Source organism: Ochotona princeps, chromosome 20 (assembly GCF_030435755.1).
Source record: "Ochotona princeps isolate mOchPri1 chromosome 20, mOchPri1.hap1, whole genome shotgun sequence".
Classification (NCBI taxonomy): domain Eukaryota; kingdom Metazoa; phylum Chordata; class Mammalia; order Lagomorpha; family Ochotonidae; genus Ochotona; species Ochotona princeps.
The window spans coordinates 18735098-18752915 of record NC_080851.1 but is presented as its reverse complement, the minus strand read 5'-3'; the positions used below and the strand labels follow the sequence as shown (position 1 = coordinate 18752915).

General features: G+C 47.1%; 1 protein-coding gene across 2 annotated transcripts in view; it reads left to right on the top strand.

Moving 5' to 3' along the window:
• Nucleotides 1-1126: 1126 nt before the first annotated feature.
• Nucleotides 1127-17818, top strand: part of CDK13 (cyclin dependent kinase 13) — an 89875-nt gene continuing 73183 nt past the window's right edge. For both annotated transcript variants that reach the window (XM_036493718.2, XM_036493717.2), the window contains exon 1: nucleotides 1127-2355. In XM_036493718.2, coding sequence (XP_036349611.2) covers nucleotides 1127-2355 — 1229 coding nt within the window. The remainder of the gene's footprint in view (nucleotides 2356-17818) is intronic.

The following is a 17818-nucleotide window of genomic DNA, read 5'->3' as shown; positions in this document are numbered from 1 at the left end:
CTCTCTTCCCTCCTGTCCCCCGCCCCCCTCGGCCCCAGCACCACTTACCTTCGGCTCTCTCCGGAGCGTGACGTGCGTGCGCGCTCCCGGCCCGGCGTCCGGGGGGGGTGGAGGAGGAAGCCCCGAGAGCGAGGGCGAGGAGGAGGGGTTGTGGAGGTGAGGGCCCAACCAGCGAGGCCCGGCGCCCGCCCTCCTCCCGACGAGAGGCCGGGAGGGAAGGGGAGGAGCGAGCCGGGGCCTCCTCGTGGAGGGGGAGGGGGGAACGCGCAGGCAAGGGGGCAGCTCCGTCGCCTCCGTCGGCGGGGGCCAAGGCAGAAGCGAGTCCGGGCCCCCGCCCCCATCTCCCCGGAAACAGCCCCCCCGCCCAGCGCCCCGCACACTCGCCGCCCCGGCCGGCGGCCGCAGCCCCGGTCGCCCCCGCCTCGCCCCGCCCCGCCGCCCGTGCCCGCGGGCCGCCGAGTGCGCGAGGCCCGAGGCCGGGAGTTGTTGTCAGGCCCAGGCCACTCGGCAGGCGTCCGTGGCGTGCCGCCGCCGCCGGGAGGACGACGTCGACGCCGAGAGGCGGCCGGGCGGCGGAGGCGTGTTGTTGTGTCGCCCACTCCCCTCCCCTCAACTCGCACCCGACGTCAGGGCGCGATGGAGTGAGGCGGCCGGGAAGGTGGTACTTCCGCGTTGCGCCGCCCGAGCCGAGAGCGCGGCCGAGGCCGCACCCCCACCCGCGGGGGCACTTGGAGGACTCCGGACTCCCCCGCAGGTCAGCGCCCCGCGCCTCTGGGCCGTGTGTGTGCGTGGGGTTTTTTTTTTTTTTCTTCATTTTTTCTTTTTTGAAAAAATTTTTTTCGCTGCCGGGAATAGGACGACGATCGCGATCGGGAGCTCTGCCGCTCGGATTTCTGCTCCTCCCCGAGGCCCCGGAGGCCGCTGCGTACCCCACTTGTGTGACCTGCAACCCAGGGACCCGAGTCCCGATCCGGATTATCGTGGCGCGTCTCCCGGCCGGCCCTGGTGCTCGGTGTCCCTCCGCCGCCGCCGCCACCGCCGCTCCCGTTTCCGGCGGGGAAGATGGCCAGGATCTGAGCCGGGAGGAGGCCGCACCCGCGCCGCGCTCTGCGGCGGGCTCTAGGCGATGCCGAGCAGCTCGGACACGGCGCTGGGGGGAGGCGGGGGCCTGAGCTGGGCGGAGAAGAAGTTGGAGGAACGCCGCAAGCGGAGGCGATTCCTGTCCCCTCAGCAGCCGCCGCTGCTGTTGCCGCTCCTGCAGCCGCAGCTCCTGCAACCGCCGCCGCCCCCGCCGCCTCTGCTCTTCCTGGCTGCTCCCGGCACGGCCGCCGCCGCAGCCGCCGCCGCCGCGGCCTCCTCCTCTTGCTTCAGCCCGGGCCCCCCTCTGGAGGTCAAGCGGCTGGCGAGAGGCAAGAGGCGCCCAGGAGGGCGGCAGAAGCGGCGCCGCGGGCCCCGCGCCGGGCAGGAGGCGGAGAAGCGTCGGGTCTTCTCGTTGCCCCAGCCGCAGCAGGACGGCGGTGGCGGCGCGAGTAGCGGCGGGGGTGTGACCCCGCTGGTGGAGTACGAGGATGTGAGCTCCCAGTCCGAGCAGGGGCTGCTGCTGGGGGGCGCCAGCGCGGCAACGGCGGCGACGGCTGCCGGGGGAACGGGCGGCAGCGGCGGGAGTCCGGCCTCCTCCTCCGGCACCCAGCGGCGCGGGGAGGGCTCGGAGCGCAGGCCCCGGCGGGACCGCCGCAGCAGCAGCGGCCGCAGCAAGGAGCGCCACCGCGAGCACCGGCGGCGGGATGGGCAGCGCGGCGGCGGCGGCGGCGAGGCCTCCAAGTCCCGCAGCCGCCACGGCCACGGCCACGGAGGCGAGGAGCGGGCCGAGGCCGCCAAGAGCGGCGGCAGCAGCAGCAGCAGCGGCGGGCGCCGCAAGAGCGCCTCGGCCACGTCCAGCAGCAGCAGCAGCCGCAAGGACCGAGACCCCAAGGCCCACCGGAGCCGGACTAAGTCGTCCAAGGAGCCCCCCTCGGCCTACAAGGAGCCGCCCAAGGCCTACCGGGAGGACAAGACCGAGCCCAAGGCCTACAGGCGGCGGCAGCGCTCCCTGAGCCCCCTGGGAGGACGGGACGACAGCCCGGTGTCCCACAGGGCCTCGCAGAGCCTGCGGAGCCGCAAGTCTCCGAGCCCGGCGGGAGGCGGCAGCAGCCCCTACTCCCGGCGCCTGCCGCGCTCCCCGAGCCCCTACAGCCGCCGCCGCTCCCCCAGCTACAGCCGCCACAGCTCGTACGAGCGGGGCGGAGACGTGTCTCCCAGCCCCTACAGCAGCAGCAGCTGGCGTCGCTCCCGCAGCCCCTACAGCCCCGTGCTCAGGTGAGTCCCGCCCCCGGGGCCCTGGGCGTGGGCGGGAGGAGGGCGGCTCGGCCTTCGCGAGCGACAGGCGTGTTCGCGCGCCCCTGACACCTTGCAGGGGGCCAGGGACAAAGCGGCAGGGCTTCTGACGCGCAAGCTTGCTAAGGAGGAGTTCGAAGTTTTAGACTTGTTGCACGAATACTTGAGCAGGTTTATGTCAGCCGCGCTTTGCTGCTCTGGGCACAATGAAATTTGTTTCAGTGTTCAAAGTTTTGCAAAGAGGTGTCATTGTTGGAGACTGAGGGGCGTTGTGCAACTTAGCAGCTTGCAGTGTAATGGGGTGCTGATGTCCGAATTAGCTGTGGATTGCAATTGCTTCATCTGGTATATTATACAGGGATGGGAAAAGCACCTTTTCTGATTCATTTCATATAAAATGAGCTTATGTGGGGGCTGACTTTTCTGAATTCCAAAGATAATAAAGATACACCTAATTTTGTTATAGTTTATATGAGATACCTTTTTAACTGATCTTAAAGGTTTAAGAAGTTACCCCCCCCAAAAAAAGACAAGCATGTGGTTTTTCTGTTGATTGTGATCATGCCTGGTTGCTAATGACGTATTATGAATCTGGTTGGTATAACCAAGTGAATGACTTCAGTGTATTTTTATACTGCTGTAAGTCTGTAATTGGTTACTCTAAAAAGTTAGCTAGACCTTTAAATATCAGGATCTTTTTGTTCAGAAATGTTTTAAGATTTAATCTTGTGAAATCAGAGTGAAACTTTAATTGTTATACCTCTTTTGTTATATAATGGCTTTTTCTCAAAACTCTGGATGAGTTGGTGCATGCTTACCCATCGAGCAAAGTGAATTAGGAACTGGTTTTTGGGAATTTCAAGGGGTCTTTGCATTCCTTCCAGTGTCTGCAAATTCTAGGTGTTACGTATTAAAAAATGACGTTTGGATTGCTTTCTTATCATTGGTTTTAGTTTTCAGTAATGCCAAATGGATGCTAAGTACTTGGAATGGGTATGTTGAATCTCACCAAACTGCAGGTATCTAATGTTAGCAGATGTCCTATAGTACCTGTTTGTGAAGATGTGATATGAAATTTGAGGATGGGTTTGTCTTTAAACCAGAACAGCTGTATTAATTTCTTCATTCTTACTGTGTCTAAGTGCATTGGAAGTGCTGGTTTACCTGCTAAGTATTTAAATCTTGTGTGACTTTATATTTTATTTTTAATTATATTGTTTTATCTTTGAATAAGCTCTTTGTGACTGGATTTCTTCTGCAGACTGATTAGGTTAAGTTTGTTTAGAGTATGGATTGTTTATCACTTTTTAGTTGGCTGTTTAAGCAAAGTCTTTAATTATATAATAGTGAATGTGTCTTATTTAGTGTTTGCTTTTATATGCTGAAAGGGTAGAGCAGCAGAGTGAGATCAGGTTGTGTGGGGGGAAGATATTGAGAGAGAGATCTAACATCCTCTGTTTTTTCCCCAAATGCCCCAACAGCTGGGACTGGGCCAGGCTGCCAGGAGTGTAGCAGGGACCTTCGTAGTTGAGACATCATCTGCCTCTCAGGGTGCATGACCAAGAAGCTGGATAGGAAGTGCAGTAGCCAGAACTTGAACCAGGCACTTTGAAATGGGGTGTAGAAAACCTCAAGCAGCAGCTTAATCTATTGGGTCATAATGCCAGTGTCCATTATGTATGTATACACACATATCTATTATACACATGCGTGTATATGTACACACATGTGCTATGTCTATAGTAGTGATAGGTATGATCAAGACTAATATTTAGTGAATACTTATTGAACATTTTTTAAAGGTTTATTTATTTTAATTGGAAAGGCAGATTTACAGACAGGAAAGACAAAGATTTTCAGCCCACTGGTTCACTCCTCAAGTGGAACTGAACCAATCCCGAACTAGGAGCCGGCTGTTTCTTCTGGATCTCCCATGCGGGTACAGGGTCCCAAGACTGTGGGTTGTCCTCTACTGCTTTCCAGGCCACAAGCAGGGAGCTGGATGGGAAGTGGAGCAGCTAGGACACCAAGCAGCACCCATATGGGATCTCAGTGCTTGCAACAGGAGGTTTTAGCCACTGATCCATCATGCGGGTCCCAGCACTTATGTGTTAGATACAGTTGTATAAACTGGAGTATTGCAGGGGAGGAAGTCAGTCCTTGTTTTGATAGAGCTGTCATTCTGAAAGATCCATTATTCCTGAATCTTCTTTTGATATTGTGTGGACTGCTGATATTTCTAAGCAATTGAATTTGGAAGACACCTTAGAATATCTTAACCATTGTTCTTGAATGACTGGCTATTTGTTCTTGAATATACATCTGTAGAGAGAAACACGTTATTACGTTTGAGAATTTAGGTTATTTTTCATTTGCAAGAGACTAATTTTTTTTTCCTAATTTTTTTGGAATTATTCTTTGAAAGGTCAAGTGAAAATTGATCTTTTATATACGTGTGTGTATCTATGTATACACACACAACACGCATATGGTGTTAGAGTTAAGGAGTAACTGACATAGGCAGAATGCATCATGTTGAAGTAGAAATCTACCTCCGATTATCTTCTGTGCGTGGCTCCAGGCTTAACCCTTTGGAATGCTACAGAACATGGTGCAGAACAAACTTACGTGCTAGCTCTTTGAAAGTTAAAGATGGTTATCATGCTCTGAATCTTCTTCAGACCAAGAGCTCATTTTTCCCAAGGATTGTTTTGTGGTTTTTTTTTTTTTCACCTTCTGTCTAGTTTGTTAGATGTCCAACTTAAAATTTGGGAACCTGAGTTAATTGAAGTAGTTGATTGATAACCTTAAGATTTTTTTAAGTATAGCAAATGTATTATTACTGTTTGGGAACAATCAAATGAATTCCCTTGTCTAGCCTAATGCAAAAAGCCTTATTTCCTTTTTGAATTTAGTATTTAATGGAAAATATTATATTGTGTGATGAAAGAAACTCCTGGAAGGTAAGCTCCCTGAAGGCAGCTGGCTTTTTTGCTCACCTTAGTCTTCCTAGTGCTCTGTACTGTGTCTAGCAAAAGTAAACTCTTCATAAAATCGTTGTTGAGTAGGTAAATGAAAGGATGTTGGCGTTTACTAACTATACAAAATATTGTTGAGGGTCTGGATTGCATAGTCTATTTAAGTAATATAGGTCATGTTTCACTATAATAGGGTGATCTTTGTAGCTCACATTGAATTACATGTTTATGAATAAATCTTTATTCATTTATTTATCTATACATTGGAAAGGCAGATTTACAGACAGTTGAGACAGAAAGATCTTCCATCTGCTGGTTCATTCCCCAAATGTCCGCAACAGCCAGAACTGAGCCAATCGAAACCCAGGAGCTTCTTTCCCGTTTCCCTTACAGGTGCAGGGTTCCAAGGCCTTGGGCCATCTTCCACTGCTTTCCCAGACCACAACCAGGGAGCTGGATGGGAACTGGAGAGCTGGGACACAAACTGTTATCCATATTGGATCCCCATATGGGATCCAATTACTTGAAGGGAGAGGATTAGCCAATTGAACCTTTGTGCAGGGCCCAAATTACATAATTATAAGTTGCCAGTATATATTTTTGAGGAAATGCTTGTGTATTCAAAATAATATTGAAACTCTGATGTAAAGAGGTTTTCTCTTTTTCTTCTTCTTCTTTTTTTTTTTTTATGTTGAATAAATCCTCTGCTTCCAAGTGACTTCCCGACATCTTGTGCTTTGCTTTCATTTGAATCTTCAATCTTCCGCTCATAAATTTCTTTTCTTTTGGTCTTCTTCTTATAATGTGTTTACTGTATTTTTGTTTGCTATTTGACTAGTGGGACATGAAAGGTCATGTAACGTCTTATATTAAATGGTGAACTTATGGAATACTGGGGGTATTTAGGTGAGGGAGTTAGTTGATGGTTCTGATTGTTGTGGTTTACTCTGTGCTGTTCATAGAGAGATTCTTTGTGTGATAGTTTGAAGCATTCCCAGGATGGGTTAGGAACTGGAAGCTCTAAAATGTTAGCTGATTTTTTTTTTTCTTTCCTGAGGCCAGCTAGGACTCAAACCCTAGAGCAGCTTTCAAGCACATGTGCTAGTATTGTGCAGTATTGAACAACAGCTGACATTCAGAGTTACCAGCCACTTTTCTAAATGAACTGTTTTCCTAAAATGTTTACTCTGTTCAGATTCATATGTGTTAATTTCTGTTCCCTGATCATTTTTCAGCATTATAAGGATTTTTGCAAACTATTTCTTCTAAAGCTTTTTTCAGTTATTTGTCTTTATTTAGTTTTTATGAGCCATGAGGAGGGCTAAGTCTTGTGGAAGACATTAGTTCTACCTAGTTGTTGAAGGTCTTTTTACAGTGGGATGTATTGAATGAAGTCATTAAAGTCAGATTAGTTACACTCAGTACAATAAATTGTTTTATATAATGTAATTGGTTCTTTCCCCAAACCTGTGGAATTTCACCCCACCAAGAAGCAGCAGTGAACCTGATGCGATGGCTCAGGGGCTGAATGCTTGCCTTGAAGCACCAGGATGCCATATGGACCCTGGTTTGTGTCCAGCTCCCTTGCTTGTGGCTTGGGAAAGCAATAGAGGGTGGCCGAAAACCTTGGTTCCCTGCACCTGCCTGAGAGATCTGAGAGAAGCTCCTGGTTCCTGGCTTTGGATTGGCTCAGCTTTGGCTGTTGTGACCACTTGGGGAGTGAACCCGCAGACAGAAAATCTTTCTCTTTGTCCCTCCTTTTCTCTGTAAATCTACCTTTTCAATTAAAAAAAAAAAAAGGAACTTAAAAAAAAACCAGCAGAGATCTTCTATGATCAATAGTTTTCAAGAGCTGAGAATCTTAAGATGGATCTTAGATATAAAAAAGGTGACTTCATGGTGCATTCATTTAATTATTGCTTGAAATACCTGTTACAGATATTTGTCCTGAAATTGTTGTTCAAAAATATATGAAATGAATTATTCCGTAGTAATACTGCTGAAGACAATTCTCATAAAATGCTACTGATAAAATGGCTGCAGTTTTGACATGTGCTCAATAAATATAGGCTGCTAGAAAAACTGTGGGATCTCAGAGGAGAGTGGAAGTTTATCTTGAACATGTTGGAAAAGGAATCCTCCTGTCTCTCATTCTTAGAAGATAGCCTGTAGTTTGTTCTTTCTCTGACTAGAGAGCCTGCATTCCCATCTGTTGGATCCCTATCATGTTTTTTTTTTTTCCTCTAACACTAATATTTATTCTCTTCTTTCCATTTCTAGCACCTTTGTTCAGGTTGTCACTTCTGGTGGGCTAGACTTAATGTTACCATTAACATTCTTTTTTTTTTTTTTTTTCCCATTTCTTTCTGGGAGAGTTTTCTTAAAATCTTGGTGAGATCATGTCAATTCCATTATATAATTTTCCGTCTATACATTCTAATGCATTGTCAGCTAACAGCTGTTATGATTAAGTCCCATTCTTTTTTTTTTTAAAGATTTATTTATTTTTATTACAAAGTCAGATATACAGAGAGAGGAGGAGAGACAGAGAGGAAGATCTTCCGTGCGATGATTCACTCCCCAAGTGAGCCGCAACGGGCTGGTGCCAAGCCAATCCGAAGCCGGGAACCAGGAACCTCTTCCGGGTCTCCCACACAGGTGCAGGGTCCCAGTGCATTGGGCTGTCCTCGACTGCTTTCCCAGGCCACAAGCAGGGAGCCGGATGGGAAGTGGGGCTGCCGGGATTAGAACCGGCGCCCATATGGGATCCCGGGGGCGTTCAAGGCGAGGACTTTAGCCACTAGGCCATGCCGCCGGGCCCGATTTGGTCCCATTCTTATAGAACTGTTTTCTAAGATGCTTATGCTTACTTGTGTTTTTCACATTTGCCACTTTTTTTTTTTTTGCCTCAAAATGGTCAGAACTGAACTGTTTTTCTCCTGCTTTGCCCCCAGCTTTGTATTCAAAACCCAACTCAAATCTTACCACGTAGAAACCTAAACCTTTTTTCATCGGTCTGTTAAAAGTGGATCTGTTGGGCCTGGCGGCATGGCCTAGCGGCTAAAGTCCTCGCCTTGAACGCCCCGGGATCCCATATGGGCGCCGGTTCTAATCCCGGCAGCCCCACTTCCCATCCGGCTCCCTGTTTGTGGCCTGGGAAAGCAGTCAAGGACAGCCCAATTTACTGGGACCCTGCACCTGCGTGGGAGACCTGGAGGGGAGGTTCCAGGTTCCCGGCTTCGGATCGGCGCGCAACGGCCCATTGGGGCTCACTTGGGGAGTGAATCATCGGACGGAAGATCTTCCTCTCTGTCTCTCCTCCTCTCTGTGTATCTGACTTTGTAATAAAAATAATAAATCTTTAAAAAAAAACTGGATCTGTTTTCCTGTGTTTTTGTCTTGTTTTGTTTTGTAAAGATTTATTTGTTTTTAATGGAAAGGCGGATTTACAGAGAGAAAGAGACAGAGAGGAAGATCATTTTTTGGTTCACTTTCCAAGCGGCCACAACGGCTAGAACTGGTCCAAAGCCAGGAGCTGATATGAAGCCAGGAACCCCGAGCTTTTGGGTCTCCCATGTGGGTGCAGGGTCCAAGGCTTTGGGCTGTCCTCTGCTGCTTTTCCAGGCCACAAGAAGGGAGCTCTAGAAAGTGGGGCTGCCAGGACTTGAACCGGTGCCCATATGGGATCCTGGTGTGTGCAAGGCAAGAACTTGAGCTACTAGATTATCGCACCGGGCCCTTTCTTGTGTTTTTGTAATGCTTTGCCTTAAACTTTGGTTAAAAGCTTTAAATTTTTTTATTTAATATTTTAACTAGTTGGCTGGCTGTCTTTGATAACAGTTGTGTGTGTGTGTATGTGTGTGTGTGTGTATTTTAAGATACTACTTATTTGAAAGAGGGAAAGAGGAAGAGAGATCTTTCAAATGTTGGTTTACTACTAAAATGGCCACAGTGGCCAGGGCTGGACCAGGCTGAAACCAGGACTCAGAGCTTTTTGGGGTTTCCCATATGGGTTCAGGGGCCCAAGCATTTGGAACAGGTTCCGCTGCCCTTCCAGATACTTTAGCAGAGAGATGGATTGGGAGTGAAGCCACGGGGAACTGAATTGGTACCCACATGGAATACTGATGTTTGCAGGTAGAAGCCTGCTGTAACACTTTACCAGCCCCAACCATTGTGTTTCTATATTTGACGGTATGGCTTATACAAAATCTAGGATTGAGAAAGTAATTGTTTTGATTTATAATGTGGGAATTTAGGAACCTTCCTTCATCTAGTTTCTTTTTTTTTTTTTCAAAGATTTATTCATTTTTTTTATTACAGCCAGATATACACAGAGAAGGAGAGACAGAGAGGAAGATCTTCCGTCCGATGATTCACTCCCCAAGTGAGCTGCAACAGGCCGGTGTGCGCCGATCCGAAGCCGGGAACCTGGAACCTCTTCCAGGTCTCCCACACGGGTGCAGGGTCCCAATGCATTGGGCTGTCCTCAACTGCTTTCCCAGGCCACAAGCAGGGAGCTGGATGGGAAGTGGAGCTGCCGGGATTAGAACCGGCACCCATATGGGATCCCGGGGCTTTCAAGGCGAGGACTTTAGCCGCTAGGCCACGCCGCCGGGCCCTTCTTTTTCTTTTTTTAAGATTTATTTATTTTAATTGGAAAGGCAGATTTACAGAGGAGAGACAGAGAAAGATCTTCCGTCTACTGGTTCACTTTTTCATTTAAGATATTTCTAGCCATTTCCCTTATTTCCTGAGTATCGCTTTTTTTGGGGGTGGGGGTATGAATTGTTATTTTGATTTAAGCTGCCGTTGTTTTCTTTGTGGAAATTTGTATACTTTGGAATGATTGTTAGAAGCAAAACACCAAGTAGAATCTGAAATGTTACTTGTTTGTAATGATCTTGTTCCTAGTACTTCTGCACATTTGATTTGTGGGATGACGTTGTTTTAATATATTTTAAAAAATGAAATGAATGTAAATTAGAGGCTAAAATATCGCTTAAAAACTGGAATTTACATAAAATGAAAATAAAAAGGGTAGTGAGAGGAACTGAAAGTGGTAAATGGCCTGCCAGGCCCCCTCCCTGAGGCTGTTTATGCATTTTCAGTTGCAAAAGGAGCACTTTCACTAGGATATTTCATTGAGATTCTAGTAACTCTGCTTCTGTAACATTGCATAAATGATTTCCCCTCTCAGAATCACTTTTTTTCTGATAGGTATATAGAAATTTTCTGGTCGTACAGAGAAGTGTGAGATTAAAATTTCCCTAAATCTAATCCAAGATAATCACTCTTGACATTTTTGATGAATATTCTGGATTTCTTCGTGAATACATAACAGGGGAGATATGATTTTACATTAATGGGCATATATTACTATTCTGTTTTCTACTCTTATCTCATAATCTATTCTTTTTACTAGTTCCTAATATTGTTATTTAAGGTTAGAATAATTATTTACACTTTGATGAATTCTTGTTTTATTTTTGCTGTGTTTGTGTGTGGCCCACATTATTTCTGTGCATTTATGCCATTATTTCCTCTAGATTGGATTTCACAGCTGTAAAATTCATGAATCAAAGATGGTACAGACCTTTATGATTGATTTTAATATGCTGTCAAATTACCTTTCAGAAGACTTACCAGTTTACATTTCGCAGCGCTGAGAGTATCCATTTCAAGTCTCTTCCTCCCTAGGAGTTTTTGAATATTGCGTTTTTTTTTACAGATTTATTTATTTTCTATTTGAAAGGCGGAGTGGAAGTCACAGTGGCCTGATCCTCCATCTCCGGCACTGGCATCCCACATGTGCATTAGTTCAGCCCTGGCTGTTCTACTTTCTTTTTTTCTTTAGATTTTACTTATTTTATTGGAAAGGCAGATCAGATTTACAAAGAGAAGGAGGGACAGAAAGAAGTTTTTAAAATTAATTTTTTGAATTGTATAAATTTTATTTTTGACAATTTTTACATATTTGATTAGGGTGCAGAGGGTCAAGGGTTAGAGGAAAGTGGGTGAGACCATTATTTTCACATTCTCTTTTTCCCTTTCTGTGTCTGGGGGAGGGGAGAGATAACGGGAGAGGCCACACCCAGCCTCCCAACCATCTCAGGGTCCCCACTGTGTGGTATGCTCCCAGAGTCTCGTTCAAGCGGTTTATAGTTCAACATGGCTGTTGATTTTGCCACTTCAAGCACAATGAAATCTCTCCAGAGTCCACTGGCTGTCATAGCCCACCTTAGAGTTTCCGTTTTTTGCATTCCCTGACTTACTCCTCAAGTGGCTTCAGTGGCCAGAGCTGAGCCCATCTGAAACTAGGAGCCAGAAGCTTCCTCTGGATCTCCCAGGTACAGGGTCCCAAGGCTTTGGGTCATCCTCTACTGCTTTCCTGGGCCATAAGCATGAAGCTAGATGGTGAGGCATCCAGGACATGAAGTGGCATCCAGATGGAATCACGGTGCATGCAAAGTAGGGATTTAGTCATTGAGGCCTCGTGCCTGGCCCTTTTCCACTTCTGAGCCAGCTCACTGGGTAATCAGCAGAGGATGGCTCAAAGTCTTGGGCACCTACACCCACATGGGAGACCCAGCTCCTGTTCCCCAGATTTGGATCAGCATATCTCCTGCTGCTGCAAGTGTTGAATGAGCTAGAAATAGCCAGAAGATCTCTTGCCTCTCCCTCACTCACTGTAACTCAAGTAAAAATAAGAAATCAAGAAAAAAACGAGGATCAGAAGACTGGTTAATTAAAAGAAAAAGAGACAAAGAGAAAGAAAAAGAAGGAAAAAAAGAAAGGAAAGGAAAAAGGAAAAAAAAGAAAAAAAGAAACAAGATAAAGCCATAGGAAGGGAGAGAGTGAGCGAGAGAGCAGTCAGCAAAGCAACTCCATCCTAATTTCCTACATGGGTGCCAGGTACCCAAATGTTTGGTTACCTTTTGCTGCCTTCCCAGACGGGGAACTGAGTTGGCAACCTAACAGCTGGGAATTGAGCTGGCATTCTGATTTGACATGCCAGCCTCCCAAGCTGTGGCTTAACCTGCCCAGTGTTGCCCCATTAGTGTTTTTATATGCATTTCTTTGATAGCTAGTAAGATTAAATACCTTTCATTCATTTATGAACTAGGTATTTTAACTTCTTGATTCATTTTTTAGTTTCTTGTCTGGGGCATTTGAATAACAGATGCTCAGTGTGTAAATACTTACAGCTTCTTTGTCCCCAGTTCCAGTGAATTGCTTATTCTGTAATAACTTTTATGGGATATTTAGCTTACTGGTGTGTTTTTATTTTTAAAGAATTATTTATTTTTATTGAAAAGGCAGGAAAAACCAGACAAAGAGAGACTGAGAGAAAGATCTCTGTCCGCTGGTTCACTCCTTAAGTGGCCGCAGTGGTCACAGCTGAGCCTTTTTGAGTCTCCTCTGGGTCTTCCAGGCCATGAGTACAGAATGATTAAATCACAGTAGTTTAGAAATTTGTGGCTGACATACTTACCCTTTTATTTTCTTTATTTTTTTTAAAAAATACTTAGCCCCTTTTGGTGGTAAAACATTTAAAACTTCTAGTAATTTTGAAAGCTAATGCATTACTATGATCATAATGTACAGTAGTTCCCTAAAACTCGTTTTTTACTCTGATAATTTCTGATCAACATTTGCCTTTTCTCCATCCCCATTTCTACCCCATTAACTCTCCCTAAATCCCCTCTAGTTTCTGATAATCGCTTTCCTACTCTATTTCTGTTTGTGTTCTAACAAATGCTATTGAGGGGTTTTTATGCATTAAATTTGGCTTTTTAAGATTCTGCATATTGGTGAAGTCATATGGTATTTATGTTTTTATGTCTTGCTTTTTCACATAGGATAATGTCTTCTAGATTTATCCGTGTTATAAATTTACAGAATTTACTTCTTTTTGAAGGCTGAGTAGTATTTCAGTTTAAAAATCTCATTTGAAGATAATCACTTAAGTTGCTTCTCTATTGCAGGCATTTTGAGTAATAATGTAATCAATATGTCATTTCCTTTGGATATGTTCCCAGAGGTGGGATTGCTGGATCATATGATGATTCCATTTTTGTTTTTATTTTTTGGGAACCTCCATGCTGTGTTCCATAATGAATGTATTAATTTACATTTGCATCAGCGGTGCACAGGAGTTTCTTTCTTGCTGCTAGCCAGGTGTGAGCATGTTTTGGATATTAGCTTTTTTTTTTTTGGAGTTTTTTTTTTTTTTTTTTTTTATAATCTTATGTAGTTGATTAGGGTACAAAAGGTTAAGGGCTACAGGAAACTGGGTAAGACCATTGTTTCCACACTAATGTCATTTTTTCCCCCTGTATCTGGGGTCAGGGGAGAAACAAAGGGAGAAGCCCCACCCAGCCTCCTACCCATCCCAGGTGCGGATGTGGGGCATGCTCTGAGGGTCCTGCTGAAGCAGTTTTGAATTGCTGCCAATCTCACCGTTCCAAGCATGATGAGAGCTATTCAGAATCCACTGGCTGACATAGTCTCTTCATGATTAGAGTTCTGAGATCAGCAGTTCAGTTGGAGGAATCTCCAAAGAAACTTTGTCTGAGGTGATCCCAGACCTGATTGTTGTGCGTGGTTGTCAGTACAGGGTCCGGCACCGTCTGTGGTCCCAGTCAGTTTATGCCTATGGTGGTGGTTGCAATTGCTGGGTCAGTTCTGTTTCCAGGCCTGTCTTCAGCGCGAACCAGTGGGTGTTGCAGTCCAGCCTGATCCTGCCCACTTCATACTTGGCCCTCACGCAAACCAGTGGGAGCTGCAGCCTAGTTTGGGCGACTCCCCATAATCCCCACCAGGCCTCCCCCCATCCAGGTTCCCATGCTTGCCACTATGTACCGCAGACTTTTTCAGTCTGTCCCACATCCCATTTAGATCTCGAACATATCAATGGGCATTGAAGCCTAGTGCAACCCAACCAGCCCCACTGTCCAGCCCACACACGTACTGGTGGGTTCCTTTCTGTCTAGCCACCCCTGCTCCTGTCTTGGTTTTCGTGATTTCCAGTGGGAGTGGTAACCCAAGAGGGAGGTGCCCACTATTTCCCTACTATGCCATTCCCACTCCGATTATGCCCTCTCCAGGTGGTCCTGGAGTTTTAACTTAACAGATTTAGCCCCCAGTGCCAGCCTTTGCCAGCTGATACTGCGGCAAAGCCTAACCAACCCTCTCCCACTCCAATTTTTGCTTGTACTAATCATAACAACCTGGTTTTTCCCTGATCTAGCTCACATGAGGCCCACAGGTGTTGTAGCGCTGCCTGGTCTGGTCTGCCCCCATCCTGACTCAAGCTCTCCAGTGGGAGTGGTTGTCCAGCAGGGGAGCCCACATTCCCCCTGCTGGCTTTGCTCCCTCCCTCCCTGGTTCTCACATCTGCTGTTTGGGCGCTGCAGCCACATCTGGTACAGCTCACCTCACCTTGGCATTCTGTAATGTGCACTGGTTTGTGTCGCGACTGAACCTGGCCCAACCCACATGCTATTCTGGTGCCCGGATTTGCCAGCGGGTGATGCGAACTAGTTCAGCCTGGTCTGCCCCCGACCTATGCCAAAGTATGCTGGTGGGTATCTTTCTCTGGCCTGGTCTGGGTTGCTCCCTATCGTGGTTCTTGCACTCACCTGCAGGGACTGTGTCCTGCCGGAGGAGTTTCCCAAGTTCCTCCTTCAGAACCTCTCACTGTGCCAGGTCTTGGGCAAACTGGTGGGTCCATGGGCCAGCCCTCCTTGCTGGCCTTCAATTCTTTCCGGTTCTTACTGTTGGATGTTTCAGCCCAGCCAAGGCTCGGCCATACCCTGACACTGCTCACACATGGCTCAGTAGGGGCAGAAACCTAGCCTAGTCCGTCCTACATCTACCCAGAATCTCCAGAGCACCAAATGGTGCTGGCGTCTAGCCTGGCTAGGTGTACCCAGCCCCAGTTCACACTTGTGCCAAGGGAGATTGCAGCCATATCCAGACCAGAACTCAGCCCCCACTATGGCCCCTGCACTGTCCTGTGGGTTCCCCAACCCAGCAAGGGTGTACTCTCATAGCTCTCCAACTGAGCCTATTCCCTGCCCTAGATTACGCACGTTCCAGTGGTTGCTCTGACCCAGTTGGCTTAGCCCCTCGCTTGTCTCAGCCTTTGTCTTCAATGCTGTGGCGTTCAGTGCCCTGGCGTTCAATGCCCTGGCTTATGCAGAACAGTCGGCGTAAGAGCCTAGTTCGCCATGACCTGTGCTCCATCTTGATTTCGATTCTTCCTTGTGAGTTGAGGTTTGCTCGGCCCTGCCTGCTCTACCCCCTTCCAGTTGCAGCTCGGTCCACCCCACATCCTATGTTAGAATGCACATTCGGGTGCTGCTGCCTTGATCTGCCCAGACTGTTGTCGATTCCTTTAACCGTAAGTGATGGCAGGTTCCATGGTTACACCTAGCTAAGTCCATCACCATCCCATCTCTCGCGAGCTAACCAGCGGGACTCATATTTCCTCAGGGTTTGGCACACACTTCCCCCAGAGAATCTACCCCCGGACCTGGTTCTCTCGTGTGTTGGTTAGTGTCTTGACCCTACCAAGTGTAACCCGTCCACTGTTCCACCACTCCATCAGGTACTGGTACCTAGCCCTGACAGGCCCCCCATCCATAGCTTTTGTGTGGACTGGTGTTTGGCAGTCAGTGATGCTCTACACTAACAGCTCATCTCAGGATTCCCATTTGGGCTGATGAATCAGTCTGGCCCAAGTAGATCTTTTGGACTCTTCCCTCCAAATCACCAGTTCTCAGTCCCCACACTTGCCAGAAACTTACGTGACCCCGTTCCTGGGAATCATTCACCTACACTCATGTTGTGGGCTAAGGAGTTGATTAGCCCTCGTTAAGCTGGGCAGGAACAGGAACTGGGTTTGTGGCTAAAAACACCTAGACTAATGGAATTCATCTGTATTCAATTTCCTGGCTAAATTGGGACTTGGGGGGAAGAGTATATAAGGAGAGGAAGTAGCACTACGGAGAGACTTGTCAGAGACTTCTACCATCACTGGTCTCAAGTCTGTGCTTCATCCCCAGACCCTCTCCCTGTCCACGTTACTGGCTCCGCTGGCCTTATCCGTGGATGTCCCTAGGCAGGAATAACATATTCTAAAAACCCCAGGGCTCGCTGCTGGGAAGCCAGCAGGCAGAGCCTGGCACCACTTGGTGTGCTGGCCGCTGAAAGCCTAGGACTTGGTCACCGCCTGTCGGCAGTGACTTTGGCCTGAGTCCCCAGCATTGAGTCCAGCCTGGCTGGGGCACCCCCCACAGCTGCCACACTTCAGGGAGCTGCTTTTGCCCTAACCCCATGGCCAAACTGGATATTAGCTCTTTATTGAACATATGACTTGTGAGTATTTTCTCTGTGTGGATTGGTTCTTTCTGTGCATGCAAACTTTTCAGTTTGATGTGCTTTCATTATTTTATGCTGTAATTGCGGGTGGTTCCATGGCTGAGAAATCTTCACCCAGGTCAATGCTGTGGAACTTTTCTTTTGTGGTTTCTGTTAGGAGTCTTACAATTTCAGATCTTACATTTAAATTAAAATCTTCAATCTAATTGTTGGCTAAAGCTACCAAAAGTCTTCTGGTTTTGGTTTTCTTGAGTAAATTGGTAGTGGGATTGTAGTGTTGTATGGAGATGAATATGAGTTTTTAAAGTGACAAGCCATTTGAGTCAGCAATGTTAAAGCATTCTAGACGCTTCATATTTTAAGACTTCATTTTTTTTTTCATTCTGATTTTAGCCATTCTAATGAATGTGTAGTGATAATTTATTGTGGTTTTGTTTTGGAGTTCCTCGGTGAGTCATGATGTTGGGTATCTTCATGTGCTTTTTTGCTTTCCGTGGCTTTTTAAATCTATTAGTTTTTTTAAAAAATATTTATTTATTTTGATTTATTTTTATTTGAAAGGCAAAAATGTGGGCTGATGCCATGGTGTATCAGTATACCTCACCCTGTGTGTGGCCGGTATCTCAGACGGGCACCAGCTGGAATCTTGGCTGCTCCACTTTGGATCTTGCCCCTTGGCCTGGGAGAACAGCAGAGGATGACCCACGTGTTTGGGCCCCTGCACTAGAACAAACTCCTGGCTCCTGAGTTTGGACTGGCTCAGCTCTGGCTGTTGCAAGCATTTGGGAAGTGAACCAGTGGGTGAAAAATCTGTCTCCCTTCTCTGTGTAACTGTTTCTCAAGTTAAAAAGATGAATTAAAACAGAGAGAAAAAGAAAGAAAAAGATTGTCTAACCACTGGTCCACTCCCCATATGGTTGCAGTGACTGGAGCTGTGTTTGTGTGAAACCAGGAGCCGGGAGCTTATTCCAAGTCTTCCAAATGGGTGCAGGAATCCAGGAACTTTGGCTGTCCCCTGCTGCTTTCAACCATTAGCTGTCCCAGTTGCAGCTGGGACACTTGGGAGACTGGCACCACAA